General features: G+C 39.2%; 2 protein-coding genes across 3 annotated transcripts in view; both read right to left on the bottom strand.

Moving 5' to 3' along the window:
- The window catches only part of LOC148410221 (homeobox protein Hox-B6a-like), a 4,293-nt gene extending 2,522 nt beyond the window's left edge, over positions 1-1,771 (bottom strand). For both annotated transcript variants that reach the window (XM_088437673.1, XM_088437672.1), the window contains exon 1: positions 1-1,771. This exon is cut by the window's left edge and continues 358 nt beyond it. In XM_088437673.1, coding sequence (XP_088293799.1) covers positions 1-207 — 207 coding nt within the window. In that variant the 5' untranslated portion in view covers positions 208-1,771.
- LOC148410220 (uncharacterized) overlaps positions 1-6,803 on the bottom strand; it is a 36,462-nt gene extending 29,659 nt beyond the window's left edge. Inside the window, exon 1 of the transcript XR_015868172.1 lies at positions 6,659-6,803. The gene's annotated coding sequence lies outside the window, so the exon portion shown is untranslated. The remainder of the gene's footprint in view (positions 1-6,658) is intronic.
- Positions 6,804-17,365: the final 10,562 nt, after the last annotated feature.

Here is a 17,365-nt window from a genome sequence, read left to right as displayed (position 1 = left end):
CTCCTGCACGCCACCTCCGCCGGCGCTGTACGCTGCCGCCGCCGCCGCCGCGGTCACGGCCGCGGCTCCCGGGTAATGTCTGAGCGGGTGATCATTGGCGTATCCGGACGGATAGAGAGGGATTTGACTTAAGTAGGACTCGGCCGCTTGGCCGCCTGTTCCCGAGAGCGCAACCGGGAAAGAGGAGTTGACAAAATAGGAGCTCATGAGGACAGTAGGCAAGGAAAGTGGAAAGTAACGGAGGAGAAGAGCAGAGGGCAGGATGGGAGGGCGCGAAACAACAACAACGTGCACGCGGTGTCAAAAGGAGGAGGAGGAGGAGAATTGGGCTATCGGCGAACGCTTCTCCCTCCAGTCCACCTTCAGCTGCTTCCCCAGCCTGCACTTTATGATTTGTTGTGTTTTATAGCCGACAGTTCGACGGGCTGCCGCTATCACTTAGTTGATCGCAGATTGGGAGGAGGGGTGGGCTTGATGAGGGTTAAAGGGGACATGGGGAGTCTGGGTGCTGTGCATAATGAAAGAGGGAGAGAGGAAGACGGGACATCGGTTTTCTCCTGCTTGCGTGCGTTATTGTCTATTGGGTATTGTGCGCGCGCGCGTGTGTTTGCCAAGCGGTATTGGGTGAAGAGGGCTATGAGCTGAGGGCTATGGGATGTGCGCGCAAGCGGGCACCAGCTGACCGCACCCTGACCAATGAGATTCGGTGATTGCGTTCGTTCACCGGTTTCTTTCGGAATAGAAGACTGGATGTGTGTGTCTAAGTGTAGTTGTGCGCGAGTGTGTGTGTGTGGGTATACATTGTGTGTGTCCATATGCGTGTGTGAGCGCGCGCGTGCTCGCGGGTGCTCGTCTGTTCTCCCATTTCCACTTTCCAATTTCCCTTGCTCTCTTTCTAATTCTCTTCCAATCTACTTTTACAATCGTCATCTGGTTCCCGGTGACATTGCGCAATCAGAATTGGAGTCTTTCGTGCGTTAAATTGACTCTTTTTCCCTATGTCTCCGTCTGTTGAGCCCTATAACAACCGGCGGCTCACAAACGCACTTATGCGCAGCGCAGGCGGACTGGAGCCCCAAGGGGTGTGTGTGTGTGTGTTAGCGCGTGTGTGGGGATGTTACTAAATGGCAATAATAAAACATTCCTTGCACATTGCAAATAATATAGCACGTTAAAATGTTTTCAGCAAAAACAAAAGGCATGCGCTCGATTCGTGCGCATCTGTAATGTTTGCATCTATCTGAACTTAATTTTTGATAGGTTTGCCGTGTATACTGATATAAAAGTATATTAGTGCCTTAGAATTTGTGTCAGAGTAAACACGGAAAGACTATAAAGCATTCAGGTGAAGTGGTTCTTTTGAATTTTTATGCTACGGAGAAAATGTTGCTTGTGGCTCTGGGGCTCGAAACGTACCCACGTTGCTTTATATCTACTGTAAATTATTTTTTTGATTTGGGACACCGATCGGATGCAAAGGAAATCGCAGAAAACAGCCTGAAAGAATAAAAGTAACTATTCTGTTGTGAGCGAATATCACGGAATGACTATCGAGTATTCAGAAAGACATTATAATGCCACGCTACCATTATGGGTCTATATATGGATTATTTAATAATTTCATTGTTCCCATTATGACGGTATAGAGACAGTCTGCGTTTCGTTGGCATTTACAAAGTGAATGTGCACTGCATGTTCCAAATTATGTACAGCCAGGCTCAGTCTGCGTCTCGTTCTCTTTGTCCCCCTACAGGCCCCGATTTGTCTAAATGGGCATACTGCAGACAGTATAGCTGACAAATAGAGACAAAGACTCTATTTTTGCTTTTACTTCACTTCCCACCCCCACCATTCACGAGAAGCTTCGTGCCTTCTCGTTGCTCTGCGAAGTAACACGGGTCAGATTATAAGTTGAAACCGCTCTTTCTGCGCAAGATCACATGTAGACAGATGGAGGGACTTTCATTTCCACCCCACCCCCACGCCTTTCGCGATCGGTCCCTCGCCATTCTCCCTGCAATGGCAGGACGCTCCGTTTCCTCTCTCGTTTGGGAACGGGAAGCAGCAGTATTGTGTTGGAGCAAACTGCGGTTTAATCATTAATGACCACAGACCCGCTGCATGGGGACGGCACAAGCTTGGCCTTTACAGGCAGCCCATCATGTCATTTTTGCTTAGTCTTAACAGTAACATCTCGGCAGCATGTGGACCTATTTGCAAACACACGTCCATATTTTTTTTTTCAAGTAACCAAAATACGTGTTAAAGATGTTGCTATGGTATTGTGAAATGAAATTCTTCTTCCATATCAATAAAACATAAAGACATTTTTAATAAGTAATTTGATTATGGGACTTTGTCCTTTAAATTACTTCAATAATTTACTATCGTAATAATAGGAAAGTAATTGAAAAATATGTTACAAAATAGTGCGTGTTTGCGTGCGTGTGCGCACGTGTGTGCGTACGTGTGTGTGAGTAAGCGAGTGGCAGACCACAATGGCTAATAAAAGACGTGCGGAAGAAACGTAGTCTTTTCTTAGATCCAGTATTCTAATATAGACGCAAAGATTTGGAATTAATTACAAAATACTGTAGTTTTGAAAAAGTAAAAACAGTTTATGTCGTTTGCTGGTATATATAAACTAATATGCCAGCGGTCATCAATTGCAATGGCAAAACATCAAGATAACAGTTGACTCTATAGTTAAAAAAAAGACAGAAGTCACGCATTTTTTTTCTATTTGTTAAAATAATCCCTGAAAATAAATCATAAAAAGTAGGGACGCAATAATATATGAACGCGTATATGTTTCATTTAAAAAAAACATGTGTTTTGAGTTTCCTCTTTTATTTATGTTGAACTTTAGTAAATATTAAGTTGTAGTGTTTTATTTAGTAGTTTTCTTGTTTGTGAAATAGTTTTCTTGTTTAATTATCTTCTTGATTGTGAAATAAATTAAACGATTTCATCAAACACACCCCAAAAAAATAACATCTAACACATTACAACAAGTCCTCATATACTTGGATTTTGGCAATATTATGCACTTGGAAATAAATGCATTGAACGCCAACTGCAATAAATTTACTTGAATGTACTAAAATACATTTAAACAACTCTAATAACTACTAATTCAACTGGAGTCCAAAATTTAAAACTTCGTCATGACTTTATGGCGCCTTTGCACCACGTCCATGTGTGTGTGTGTGCGTGTGTGTGTGTGTGTGTGCACGTGTGTTTGTTTGCGTGCGTGTGTGTGTTGTCCTTTGTGCTGCACATTTGCTCATCTGCTCTTTGCTGCAGGCCTGTTTTTTTTTTTTTTTTTAACTTGTCCCCATTCCTTGCATTTTACAAGGAGTCAATAACAGTCATAAAGCAATAAAATAGCAGCACTCACACATGCCTCTCTTTTGGGCGCACACTGGCCCAAAGCAATTTTCACACTGTCTTTCCGACAAGCTATTTACTAAAAATTTGTGTCAAATGATTTACTCGTCGTTGTTGCTTTTACTTTGTTGGAGCAATCGGATTCGAATGCGCCTTTAAAAACGAGCGAAAGCCGATGAAGACAACGGTCTATCGAATCGTAATAATTCCACTTCGGTTATAATCAAACAATTAGAATCTCACTTTTTCTCTTTGGATTGTGCAGAAAGGCTGAATTGAGCTCAATTCTTTTATTAAACTAAAGGTCATTTACACGCGCGAAGAAACGTACACCTATGATAATTTCTTACAATTTTTTGTGTTACCTTGTTATATTTACCAAAACGCCCTAGCGGTCATCTCAGTGGTTTGTGTATTCTTCCTAACTCTTGCAGTATTATTCAATAGCAAACTTTCTGAGTTGAATTTTAGTTATACCAAGCTCACCCTTCACGGTACCATGAGCTCGTGTTTGTGTCATGAAGTGAAATCGACCTCGGTGCGCGATAACGATTCAAAACTAGAGAGGTGCCTGTTTTTCTTGTTTCACAAAGGGCCTGCATGGACGCTTGTATAGGGACGTATTATTATTATTATTATTATTATTATTATTATTATTATTATTATTATTATTATTATTATTATTATTATTATTATTATTATTATTATTATTATCAATCATAATAATCGTTTGATTATTGGCATGCAAGCTGTTAATGTGACAGAGGTTTTTTTTGTGTGTTACATTATATTAATGCCTCTGAAAATTATGGACTTGCTTGTGGTTCGCACTCCTTGTTTTAAAGGTGAATCGTGATGTATTGCACCCTTGTAATGTAATTACATACAGCATATCCATTGGCAGCGTTGGCTGTTCGACCAAAGCATAAATAAAGGAAAGCAAGGATTTACATTGATTTGTCATCGATAATTGATGTGAAAAAAATGATTTTTGGGGAGGGTTCCTCTGACGATGACGAGGACGTAAATAATGCGCTTCGATGCATATATTCTGAGTACCAGAAGACACAGACGGAGAGCCCCACCCCATGCTGTCCTTCACACAAACGCGTCTGTTTATCAAAACAGCGACCCTGACCAACCAGCAGAATCTTTCTCTTTTTTTCAGGGCGCGCAATTCCACAAGCCACTATAAAGCTCAGTTTGCTTCACGCCTCATTCAACAAAGCTAGTGTAACAGGCTATGCCTAACCTTGGCGAAGAACATATCTGTCTCTATAGTTCACATCAAACAAATACTGAAAGAAGTTCTAGACCAGCAAGACAAAGGTTAAAGGGTACATTATAGACATGATCCTTATCCATGTGCGCATGCACACTCGCCTCTTTCAGTTTCATTCCACGGTGCAAAATCTGAGGCCTCAGTTTGTCAGCAGACTAGACAATGCAGGTCTCTTACCTTATCTACCTCTCTAGACAAACACACACGCACGCGCGCACAGGCACACGCACATACGTGCACACAAACGCACACAACTACATGCGGTGGTTACAAACAAAACGCCGGCAAGACCGCATAGCAAGCATGCCTTTGAATCACGTTTACACGTGTAACATGTCAGTGAAGGGATTTAGACATTACCACCAAAATGTCGCTAGATGGCACTAAAACATTTTTGTAGGACGCTCCTGAGCAGCCCAGCAAAGTCTTGAAAGGTTCCTATTTGGGTTATGGAGTTGCAAAATAAGGTTGCTATGAACTACACAGTAGCCTCATATAAACTAAAGGTACTCCTTTAGGTATGCGCAGACGTTTCAGTTCGGTTCAGTGTGGTTTGACATCTGTTCCAATGTATGCGTATACATTTTGCACCCAACGATATATATTTGCAAATGAATTTAAAAAATGTGACCTTGACCAACCCTCTGTCTTGTGATGCAATATTGCATAATTAGATACATTTGATTAGATGAACGGTAGATTAATAGAGACAGGGCAATTAAACTGTATGTTCTTCAATGTTGACTCGCACACACAACGTCCTGCTCTAGCTCGGCGTGTATGCCTTTAAAGATAATTATTGTTTAACCTTGAACCTTGGGAAGATATTTTTAATAAAGCGAATTACAAATTCGGCAGGTGAGCGTGTGTCATTTCATTAAGTGTCTATCTCAACAAACCGACATTCATTCATTTTCTGTATATTAAATGGGAACTTAGTTCCATTTCAAAACACACTGTACTTCGAAACGTATGTTTGCTCACTGGGAAAATTATAGCATTTCCCGAATTTGGATACAAATCTGATCGAAAAGTAATAATAAAAAAAAGGATACTGTACCGTCACAATACACCTTCCTATTTTTGCAAGATGGTTCCTAAATGAACCTATCACCCACAAAAAAAAACACTTTTGTGTACATACTGACCAAATTTATTTTCTCATCATGGAGGCTCCATATCAATACTGAATTGCACTATTATGTTTTCGCTCTTTCTCACACACATACAGTATACACGCACACACACAGGTGCATATATATATATATATATATATATATATATATATATATATATATATATATATATATATATATATATATATATATATATATATATATATATATATATATATATATATATATATATATATTCTGGTTTTACGCATAGAATGCTATGCATACAAGCACATAAGTGCACTGCAGTGGGATAAGTGGGATAAGGGAACCCTCAGGACAAAGGACGTTTGATATGGTAAAAAAAAAAAGTTATACATGTGCATGTTTGTGCAGGATGTGCGTATATATGCGTGTGTTGGGGGCAAGGGAATGGGTGGAGTATTGATCTGGGAAAAAAATACCAGCCACCTGCTGGGAGGAAATAAGAAGGGAAGCAGAGTCATAAAAGTGGGCTGCACGCGCTCATGCACGTGCGTGTGGGGGAAAGGTAAAAAGACCGCTGCAGCTTAAAAAAAGACAACGTGGACAGAAAGGGCAAAACAATGCTCAAACGTTTGTATGCAAAATGCTATACGCGACTCATTTCATTTGAATCCTATTTCATCATTCACGCAACAATTATCACACAGTATGTTTTGTTTTTAACCAATTCGTCCTTCCGATCTGTAAATAATGACAATTTATCACTGCGTCCTTTAGAGGAAACCGTTTAACGTGATCTTATTCGGCAAAGCCCGCGTTGATTTGCTCACTGAACATGGCCGCAGTCAAGCAAGCGTGCATGCATAGTCACACAAAGCGCTCTTACCTTTGGTGCTAGTCCGTCACGAGTCCGAAATACCTTCAGCTTACTCGGGCAAACATTTATGCCCGGTACCAGGGAAACCAGACCGTCGAGGCGCGCGCGTGCATACCGGAAGCATGCAAATTGGAGGAGAGGTTGAGGAGGAAGAGGATGAAATCGGGGTCTGTGTTGTCAACCGTGCAGCAGTCAAAAAAAAAGGAAAAAAAAAAACAAGTCTGCTTGCTTCGCCGCTCGTGCTATCTTCAGCAGCATCACTGCCTGGACAAAATGATATCGTAGGACGGCAACTATAAGCAAGTCATCGCGTGGGGACGTTCTCTCGTCTAGCCGCTGTCGTCCCAGGCGAACTGGCCTCAGGTCGGTGCGCTGTTGCAGGCAGCAGCACCAGAGCACACGGAAGCGGAGCCATAGCGCACAGGAGCAAGATCCGCAAGAGCAAGATGATGATGAAGAGGAGGGGTGTGTGGGTTAGCACGGGTTGGTGTCAACATCTCTTCGCGGCTCCCGAACACAGCCGCGATAAACATTCTTATTGCTTGCAGTTACATCGAGCTAGTTTCGACGAACGGGCTCGGCGGAGGTGGCTGATTTGGGCCGGAGAGCAGTGCCGCAGCAATATAGCCACTTGGGAAATCATAAAAAGTTCATGTTCACGTTAAGGGCGTCCACATGACCAGACCACTGGCCAATCCCCGCGCGCGGCCACTCATAAACTTGTATCACAAAGTTGTAAATTTTCATAAAACAACAAAGAATTTATAGCAATTCCGTGTGGCTGTTGGGAGAGAGGATCTTGCTCTTAGCCCACCTATCACCGCCATTTTCTTCGTCTTCTGCTCTCGAAGGAGTCACGTTTCACGCTTCTTTTCCGCGCCAAACCTTTTTTGGCTTCTATTTAAGAATTGCACCAGCCACCAGCATATCCCATTCATAACATGTAGATATTTGTTCTCTTTTGGTATTGATGCAAGCATATTGCTTGCTGCAGAAAAATTGCCAGAGAGCCGTCAATTGGACAGCGGATACTCATTTCAGCCGTATCATCTGTACGACTGAGTCTACGAGTTTATAAATAGACGCCTGTGACCATTGTTTGGTTGGAAAATATGACATATAAATTAATACCTGCCTCTTCATAAAAAATACAAATGAGGAGTAAGGTTAATTTATGTATTTTTTAATATTCAAATATGCTACATTCCTTTGACCGTTACTTGCAAAAAAATTATCATTCCATGTCTATTTGCACGCATATGCTGAATAAGCTACAAACATGTACTGCGTAAATGTAGTTTCGCATTGCGGCACTGCGGCACCATTTTAAGCATCGATAGGCCCCACTGTGCATGTACGATAGTTACAGGCATTTTCATTGCATTCCATGTGCATAATTTCATTGGAAAGTAAACGCAAATGATGTCTGTTTCTTGTTTATCAACAAACCACATTTTTTTAAACAAAACACCCAATTGGTAAACTATAGTGAACGGTGTTGCACAAATCAAACACCTAACCAAATAAACGGCATGTGAATAATTTGGCAAGGTAAAAATGATTAACATAAAATTAATTTAAAAAAAAGTGGGTGTTCTCTGGGTATTCAAGCGTTAAAATACAAATTGACGCTGCCGTTATTTTTCTATTTTCCAAGGACGATTTTGATTTTTAGTTAATTATTAAAGCCCCTAATAAAACGAATAGGCCTGCTGTACTTTTGAATCCGTTCTTTGGTGCAAGCAATGCTTGAACTCTAGCGTATGCAAAAGCTTAAAGAGGAGGCCACGCGTTCTCTTGCAAAGGTCTTAGGTTAAACTTTAAACCCGCGGAAGCACAACACAAAATGGGCAAACAGGGCCTTGGATACCTTGTACATTTGGTTTCTATGTGCGATTTTGTCTTTTATTTGGCTTTCCGGCCCGTTGGTAGGTGCAATAAAGTCACCAGGACTCATTGTAAACCCCCCACGCTCCCCTCTTCGCTCGTTGACGAACCCCAACGTTTGCAACCAGGACGCGAAGAGAGTTTACGGAGCTAGATAAGGTCTTGATTGACCAAAAAGAAAAAGGGTCTGGTTCCCGCAAGGCCAAAATGCGCTTTAGCGGTGTTTGGCAGCGTTGAAGAACTAAAGTTCATAAAGATGACTAATTCCCAGTCAGTGCTTGTGGTGACTTGTTTGAGCTAATTCCTCTGGAGAAATAAGGGCCCTCGCTCAATAATATGAAACTAAAAGACTGTTATAAAAATAATATAATCATTTCTCTTTTTCTTGGGTGTGTTACACAATATTTGGGAATTCCCGGTATCGTCATGTTCTTATTTTCTTTTCAGATCAATTGTTTTGTTTTAAATTTGAAAGGCTAAAAAGGTGGCTCGACAAAATTTAGAGATCCGTTGGAGGTGGAAGGACCTTTGCAGCAAAAGATGCTCAATTTGACGCTTAAAATGATCAAGGAATGCAACACTCTTCACGTCGTTCATCAAATTTCCAACAGAAGAATTCATTTTAAAAATAACCTAAATCACAGATTGCATTGAAAATTGAGGGGATACATTATGCAATATATATATATATATATATATATATATATATATATATATATATATATATATATATATATATATATATATATATATATATATATATCAACCCTTTTAGCTTTTTTAAGATTTTCCTGGCTATGAGTCATACATAAAGCATTCGTGTAATCTCAGCTGGCTCAAATATTCTCAAAAGAAGATGGACTTTTTATTAGTCCGGCAAGTCGAGTTATTTGAACACTGTATTATCAAAATCATGATATGTGGATTTTGCAGTAGGTTCCATTGTATTGATATGACTTTTTGTTATGATGTGATATGATGTTTGTTGCCCTATGATCTCCTATTTAAAATTTTCTTTGTTTGAATATCTTGAACCAGTGGTTCTCAAACTTGTTGGTATGAACCACCAGTTTCAAATCATTCAGCAGACCTTTCATAAGTGAAAAATAAAATAGAATTTGTTTCTTCTAATTCGGCACAGTTTTTCTTATACGGTTGCACAAAATGACCCGTTTATGAACGTCACCTTGTTCAAAGAACAATAATAACAAAGTATATACTCATAATAAATCGGCGGTGGCTGCCCCGAATCTCTGAGAGGGATTCACCTCTTTCAACGTACCAGATTGAAAACCTCTCTCATAGAAGATAAAAATTTGCCGTGCTTGGGTAGTGTTCTGGAGCGCAACGGGAATAAGCAGGTCACCAACTCTCCAATTTTGCATTGCATTTACTTAATACTCGTGCATATGTATTTAATAACCATTCTCTATCAAACATGGTAGCTCTTTGTGAGAGAACAAAAGCAAGGTTCCTAAAGAAGTGATCATTTTATGTAGACGATAAGAAAAGGCGCGTATCTAGCAAACATCTTTATATATATATATATATATATATATATATATATATATATATATATATATATATATATATATATATATATATATATATATATATACAAACATCAACAAATAATAAATATTCAAATTTGTTTTAATCGTTAAATTTATTTTTTAAAGGTATTCCGGAGACTTGTTTTGTTTTTATTATTTTTTTTATAACTACAGATTGCACTTCAAATCACCCAATATTGTACAAACAACTATGTGACTCTAATATACGTCAGTCTTGAAAATAAACAATGAAATCATTCTGATTATTATAAGTTCTGATACGAAATACACAATTTTTCTTAAACATTTGTGTTTCATTCAGACACATTATACATTTTCTTTTTTTTATAGAAATAATCGTTCCAGCATATTTTATTCACTATGGGAATGACGATTTATAACCAGCTCAGAAATGTTTTTTTTTATATGCACACAACGCTGTTTCTCTAACTGATTTACCGTTTAGAGGGAATAAAAGTGATTTTTCAAGTGGATCCGTCTTGTGGGTTTTTCTCAGTTTTGCAATCAAAATCAAATATCACAAAAACGGATGCTTGTTACAGAAAAAAGAACTAATCTCTTTTTTTTAAATTAAACTTTGTGTTTTACCTCGCGGCAGTTCACACATATATCACTATCTCTTAAAGAAAAAGCATTGCTTTGAAAGGTTTCAAAGTAGTACTAGGTTAGCATCCAAATAAAATGTACCTCTTTTTATGAAATTGTGGATGCATTCGCCAATATTTTAAAATGTATGTATTCAGGTAGCTTAGAAACAATACTATGCCAAACAGTACTCTACAAATAACATAGTGAAAAAATTTACATAGCAACATTAAACGTTTGCTTCCCCGATGGTCAATATTACCATCACTGCACTACCATTATTATTGAACAAAGTCCTTACATTTAACTGCAGTATCGAAAGATGTGTTGTTTTATACTCAACCTAAATCGCAGTAGCGTAAATGGAAGGTTCCACTCTTTTGCAAGCCAATTAATCTGACTGTCATGCGAACGATTTAAACATATAGTTTCAACTGCATAGTTTTTGTCAATGTCATTGTTGTCGATGATATGTTTTTGGGCGAATATGAAAGTAAGCATTGCAATGTAACTCATGCTGACGTCATTTTGGGTGTTTCCGTCAAGATGCTGAATCTGGGATAGTTTCACAGCTGCAGAATCTGATGTACATTACAGAAATGTTTCCAAATTCCAAATAAAAACCTCTGTTGTCTCTTAATGACTTGTCTCTGATAACAACTTATTGTCTTGTTCCCGTGTTGCTAGCGCCCCTCCGACACACAAACACACACACACACACACACACACACACACACACGCGCACACACGAACACACGCCCCCCCCCCCACACACACACACGCACACACGAACACACGCCCCCCCCCCCCCCCCCCCCCCCACACACACACACACACGCACGCACACACAAAGAGGCACAGGTTTTTTTTTTTTTCCAGAAAATTAGAAGACATTTTAGTGTAATAGGATATGTGTGTGTTCCTGACTTGTTAATTAATTTTCCTAATAGCCATATGCGCTTTTGGTTTTGAAGCACCACACTTGAGATACTTCCTGTCGATACTTCTTGCTAAAGACATTGTGCCACACATTGGTCTATAAATGTGGCTCTAACTCCCAACATCCAACCACCAAGCTGTGGTCATACAAAAGTGGTGAGTCTGTAAAGAGTTTACTCACCCGCTGTAATTTTTTCACTTTTGCTGACAATGTTTGAGTAGAGTTGAATAAAACACTGGATATGTGCAATAACTTGGAAACTGCGAGGATCACTCGGGTCCAGAGGGTTGGTAGGGTCGCTGCCGCCAGGAGTACCCCAGTCCACACAATACAAACTAATGAATATTCACTAAGACCTAAATTGTTGTTTTATGGAGGTCACTGAGCTACAAAAGATTTCCCAGAGAGTGCACCAGAGAGGAGAGCTTGTATAAAAAAGAAAAAGACAGTCAGGCATATTTGAGCTACTGACAGTAACCGCTGCGCAACCAAGGTGACACTAGTAGAAAATGTGTAAGGAAATTATTTGGTCAAACTACAGAAAGATCGCCCATGCTCCCAATAACCTATCTACATCTCTTCAACTGCAAGCATCCATGTCAAGTTTTATTGGAATTCACTTCTTTTTTTTTAACTCAGGAAAGTAAAAAAAAAAGTGTGAATTTTTCATTATTTGAGCATTTTGTAATCCTCACACTTAGGTTTCTCTGCAAATAAAGTTGTTAAGACCTTCAAACAACGCATAGCACGTTATAGTTTTCAAGATATGGGAGTTTGAGTCACCAATGATGAATAAACAATTTATAAAAGAGCTCCTTTATTCATTTTTTCTTTCTTTTTTACCTGTCACGCTTGCCTGCTAGTATAAAGGATCTGTATATATTTTTATGCTGAAGCTGTTTTTTTTCTTTTTGTCTTCTGTTTTACACAATCAACGAGCCTGAGAGAAGACAGAGTCAATCGTCAAAGTTACATTTTTGAGAGGATGTCATAACATTTCATAATGTTTTCAGACAAAAACAAAGTTGTTAGTAACGATGTGAAAAAAAGATGCTGTACTCTGGCATTAGCTGCAAAAAGCCTTTTGATTGTCCATTCAAATATATAAGTACTTCCAGGTGAAATACTAAAACATCTCAAAATCCCATAATGCTTCAGAATATTCACTTCCATTCATTCATTTCCTATACCTGGTTATTCTCAGTAGAGTCGCTGGCTTGCTGGTGCCAACACTGGCCGTCTTCGAGCAGGGGAGACCCTGGACTGGTTGCGAGCCAATCGCAGGGCACACGGAGACAAACAACCATTCCTCTGAACTATGGAGCAAATATTTTAACCAATCTTCCACTACGCCGCCCAGGTACTTACTTGTGCATGTGTAAGTTTAAAAAAAATGTATTTGGTTTTCATTAGGGGTCAACAACCTTTAATATTTAAAAAGTGCTTCCAGAGGTCCTTAACTGAATATGAATGAGTTATGTTCTGGGCGCCTGTTGGCTGAATACAATTGCGAGTGCAGTAAAAAACATTTTGAGCGCAGGAAATAAAACTGAGCGAGCGAAAACAGGTTCTGAGCGCAGGAAAAAAACTATTGTGCGCGTAATGATAAGCAATCTTATTGGATAGCAAGCTGTCAGTCACTGTGCTTTTACAAGCACTGATTGGCTGGTTTTGTGGTACAAACATAACGTGTGAGCAGAACTGAGCGCACGCAGAGGACTACTTGAGCGAGCGAGAGCTTGATGTTGAGCTAACGCGATGTTGAGCGTGGGAGGGAGGAGTCTCGCGAGCGAGAGCAAGATGTTGAGCGAGAGAGAGCTATGGCGAGCGAACATAAAGGAATTTTGAGCAAGCAACTTCTTTTTCTGTGTTCAAAATCCATAGGCGCTCACTCAAACTCTTATCATTACGCGCTGTATAGTTTTTTTCCTGCGGTCAAAATCCATTTTCACTCGCTCAGTTTTATTTGCTGCGCTCAAAATGTTTTTTTTTTGCGCGCTCGCAATTGTGGCACAAATATAACGCCGTGGAATGTATTCATAAGTTGCTACTAATAAAAATCAGCCCGCTCCCAAAAGAAGAACATCAAAAGCTGCTCTGCAGGAAAACAGTATCAAGTGCACCTTTGTTTTAGGGAGAAACTTCAATATAAAAGTGTCCCTAGGACATTCACATCATGCATACAGTTTATTTTATTGCATACAATTTATTTTGAAGCAAAGCAAATTTTCTCTTGGCCTCTAAGAACATTTCCTGCTTAACTAAAATGGAGAGCATTGACCAGCAGTGCATTCTCCCAATGTACTGGACAGTGTTTCAAAACACTTCCCCTAGAAGAGGAGGACAAACAGCAGAAAAAGACAATTTTAGGATACGAAGATTGCGTTTCCTTCATTTCTGCCATTGTAGTCATATCTTGGGCTTCTGCACAGTGTTCAAGTCATTCGTAGTGAGCTCCTGTATGTGTTCTCAAGAAGCCCAATAATATCTGAGCAGCCATTAACGAGCAATAAAATCTCATGTTGCGTTTAACTCAAATGGGAATTTTGAGATTTTGTTTAGTTTCATTTCATTTGTTACTTCTATATGCTAAGTAATTAGTGTAATAATGTTAAAAAACATCTGTACAGAAGCGACTGTATTTCGAGGTTTCACTGTACAGTATTTGTTTAAATAGAACAATAGATTTCTCTTTGGTTTTTGTCCTATCTTTTTTTCACCGATGCGAGTGATGTCACAGATCTGTTTCATTTACGGTTGAGGAGCAAAAATGGCAGAAAACAAAGAGTACGAAGTGGTGCGCGACAAGAGGCACATGTGACAAAGTGCTACCTTTGTATTACTGCCACATGAGTGCCATCTTAAAGAGTATTCTCAACTGCTTGGAACATATTAACACAGTCAAGAGCATGCTTGAAATAAAAATGTGTGTGTAGATGTGTTACATGCATATGTAACATATCACTTTGGGCAGTCACTTCTGACATATGCGATGTTAGCATGTCATTACAATTTTAGCGATGACATCACACAGGAATCAATTTGCATGATTCCTAATGAAACTAACAAAACTAAGTAAACTTACATGCTCAAAATAAAACAATAAGATAAAAATTTAAAAAGCATTGCTCCTGTGGACTTGTAATGATTCCTGGATCACCGGAAATGTAATATGAAAACATAAAAAATAAAACATTAGATAAAAGGTCTCTCTTTCTCTCTGCAGTCATCCCCAACACACCAGCACCATCAAGACAAACAAATGAACTGCATTCATTTTGTCAACTGCTACAATTATTATGATTAATTTATAAAGGGTTTAGTGGATTTTTTTTTTATTCTTTACATGATATATTTTGATTATTTTGCACTAATGTAATTCTAATATGAATTTGTTACTGTTTTGATGCATTATTGTAGTTTAATAATCTTCATTTAAAGGGTTTAGGACCATTTTGGGGCATTTGGAATGGATTAGGTTGTGTACATGTATAAAGCAGCTTTACTTATGAAAAGTAATTTCAAGCAAAAACGTCATTGCAAAAACGCCATTATATATATATATATATATATATATATATATATATATATATATATATATATATATATATATATATATATATATATATATATATATATATATATATATATATATATATATATATATATATATATATATAGAGGCATGGTGAGTGGAGGTGTGGAAGTAAGGGGGACCCTCAAATGGTGAGTGGAGGGGTGGAAGGAAGGGGGACCATCATAAGTAGGAACTGAGAGGTATCTGCTCTATCAAAGATGATTTAATCCAAAACTAATACAGAATGACACAGGACCAAAATGATTCAAATTACAACACAAAGCTCAAAACAGAGACAAACTTATGAGAGGCTACAGGGACGGGACATTGGAGGGGTGACGCAACTCGGGGAAACGGGCAATTCCAACGGAAGGACAGCAAGACGGCAAGGGGAAATGACATATGGCATCAACATAAGGCAACAACTCGACAGCTAGCAAAAGCAAACTCTAATTTTCATACACTGACACTAATTCGGGGAACGCAAAAACAGCTGTATAGTCACGAAGTGCAGGGGAACTTGATTGGTTGACACACAGGGGCAGGTAACGTAAGCAGGTGGACAAAATCATACTAACGACAGACGCAGAGGTGAAACACAACATGAACCTAAAACTGAAACTTCACAAAAATAAACCCAGAACAAAACAAAACCGACATGAGACACATTCAATTCCATTCTTTTTTTTTTTTTAACCCAGACCCTTACTAAGGTGTTATACACACTAGCTAGGTTATCTTAGCAAAGCCCTCACCGTTTTGCTACTCATTATGTATTAATGTCAAGGTTATCTTTAAAAGAAGACTAAGACAAGCCCAGCTTCTAAGCAGCAAAATAGTAACTCAGACCATCCAAGAATGACTTTTCTCTGTGGGCAAAGGAAAAAGCTTGGCGTATATGCTCATGTGTTGCCAACAGCGTTCCCCACTCAAGCGTTCCCGCCTGCTTTTTATTCATTCAGGAAAGCATTGCACATTACAAGACATAACAAAAAGAGCCAGCTGGGCGCCAACAACAGCTGGGCCAAGCTCCCAGCTCACGCTTTCCTGCGTCAATAGCTTTATCTAAGGACTGGGACGAGATGAACTAGGACTGCATACATGGATCGCAATGCACACTATTCTAGACAAGAAATAAACACACAATGATAACAACCTGAAATATGATTCGTTTCACAATTAAATAGGTACATAAGAAATGTTTTTATCTGCAAACGGTAATGCCTAACTGTTTATTTAGAGACTTTTGATCTATCACGTAGTTATCATCAAACCAGCAACATACTGTCCCTTTTTTATTTTCTAAGAAATAAGTTCTCACGCAGCTGCGGTCAAATTAGCAGCTGCCCGGATGTGGAATTAAAGTCAAATTTGTACATGATCAAACATGATAACGATGGAGAGTTTACACTTGACAAACGATTATATTTTAAATGTAGGTAAGAGATTTCCAACGGTCAGTGAACATCTGCTCCATTGTGTCTGCCTCGACAGTGTGTGCATGCGTAGACTGCCTAGACAATGCATGTGCCTTGGCTGTGGGTGCGTTTGATGACTTGCACTGCACGTCCCTTTTGGTGTAAAAGCGGGAGTTGGGGCGGGTGTAGATTGCAACTCCACGAGGATGTGCCGTGTATATCATTAAGTGCATTTCTTTTATAATAAAATAGTATTTCAAGTGAAAACTCTCCAGTGTTATCATGTTTGATCATGTACAGATCTGACTCTAATTCATCGTCCAGGCCGCTGCTAATATGACCGCAGCTGTGCAAGATTTGAAAGGAAAGTGCTAACTGATCACTTCCTGTACAGTGTATAAAGTTTTATCATTTAAGACTTAGGTAAATATATGTACTGCAGAAGTTCCTTGTCCAAGGAGGGCCCGTGGCAAGTGCATTTACCTCGTCTGTCTGGCATGCAAGAGACCCTCACAGCGTGTCACCCCATTACAGTAGGCCTATAGCGTTTTTTTTTTTTCCCCTAAAAACTCCACGAAAGACTGAAGGAGTGAAAATCGAAGCGCAAAGTAGCAGGGATCACTGTATATTTCGCACATGTTAAAGCGGCAATTTAACAGAGGGAAAGCATTTGCTCTTTTTGTCTCGATGGCAATGGCAGAGAGAATGAGAAGCAGTCACTTTTGTTTTTTTAAC

This window comes from Hippichthys cyanospilos, chromosome 16 (genome assembly GCF_059441005.1).
Source record: "Hippichthys cyanospilos isolate Australia breed blue-spotted pipefish chromosome 16, RoL_Hcya_1.0, whole genome shotgun sequence".
Classification (NCBI taxonomy): Eukaryota; Metazoa; Chordata; class Actinopteri; order Syngnathiformes; family Syngnathidae; genus Hippichthys; species Hippichthys cyanospilos.
Note: the sequence above shows the minus strand (reverse complement) of the source record. Positions and strands in the feature narration are given on the sequence as shown.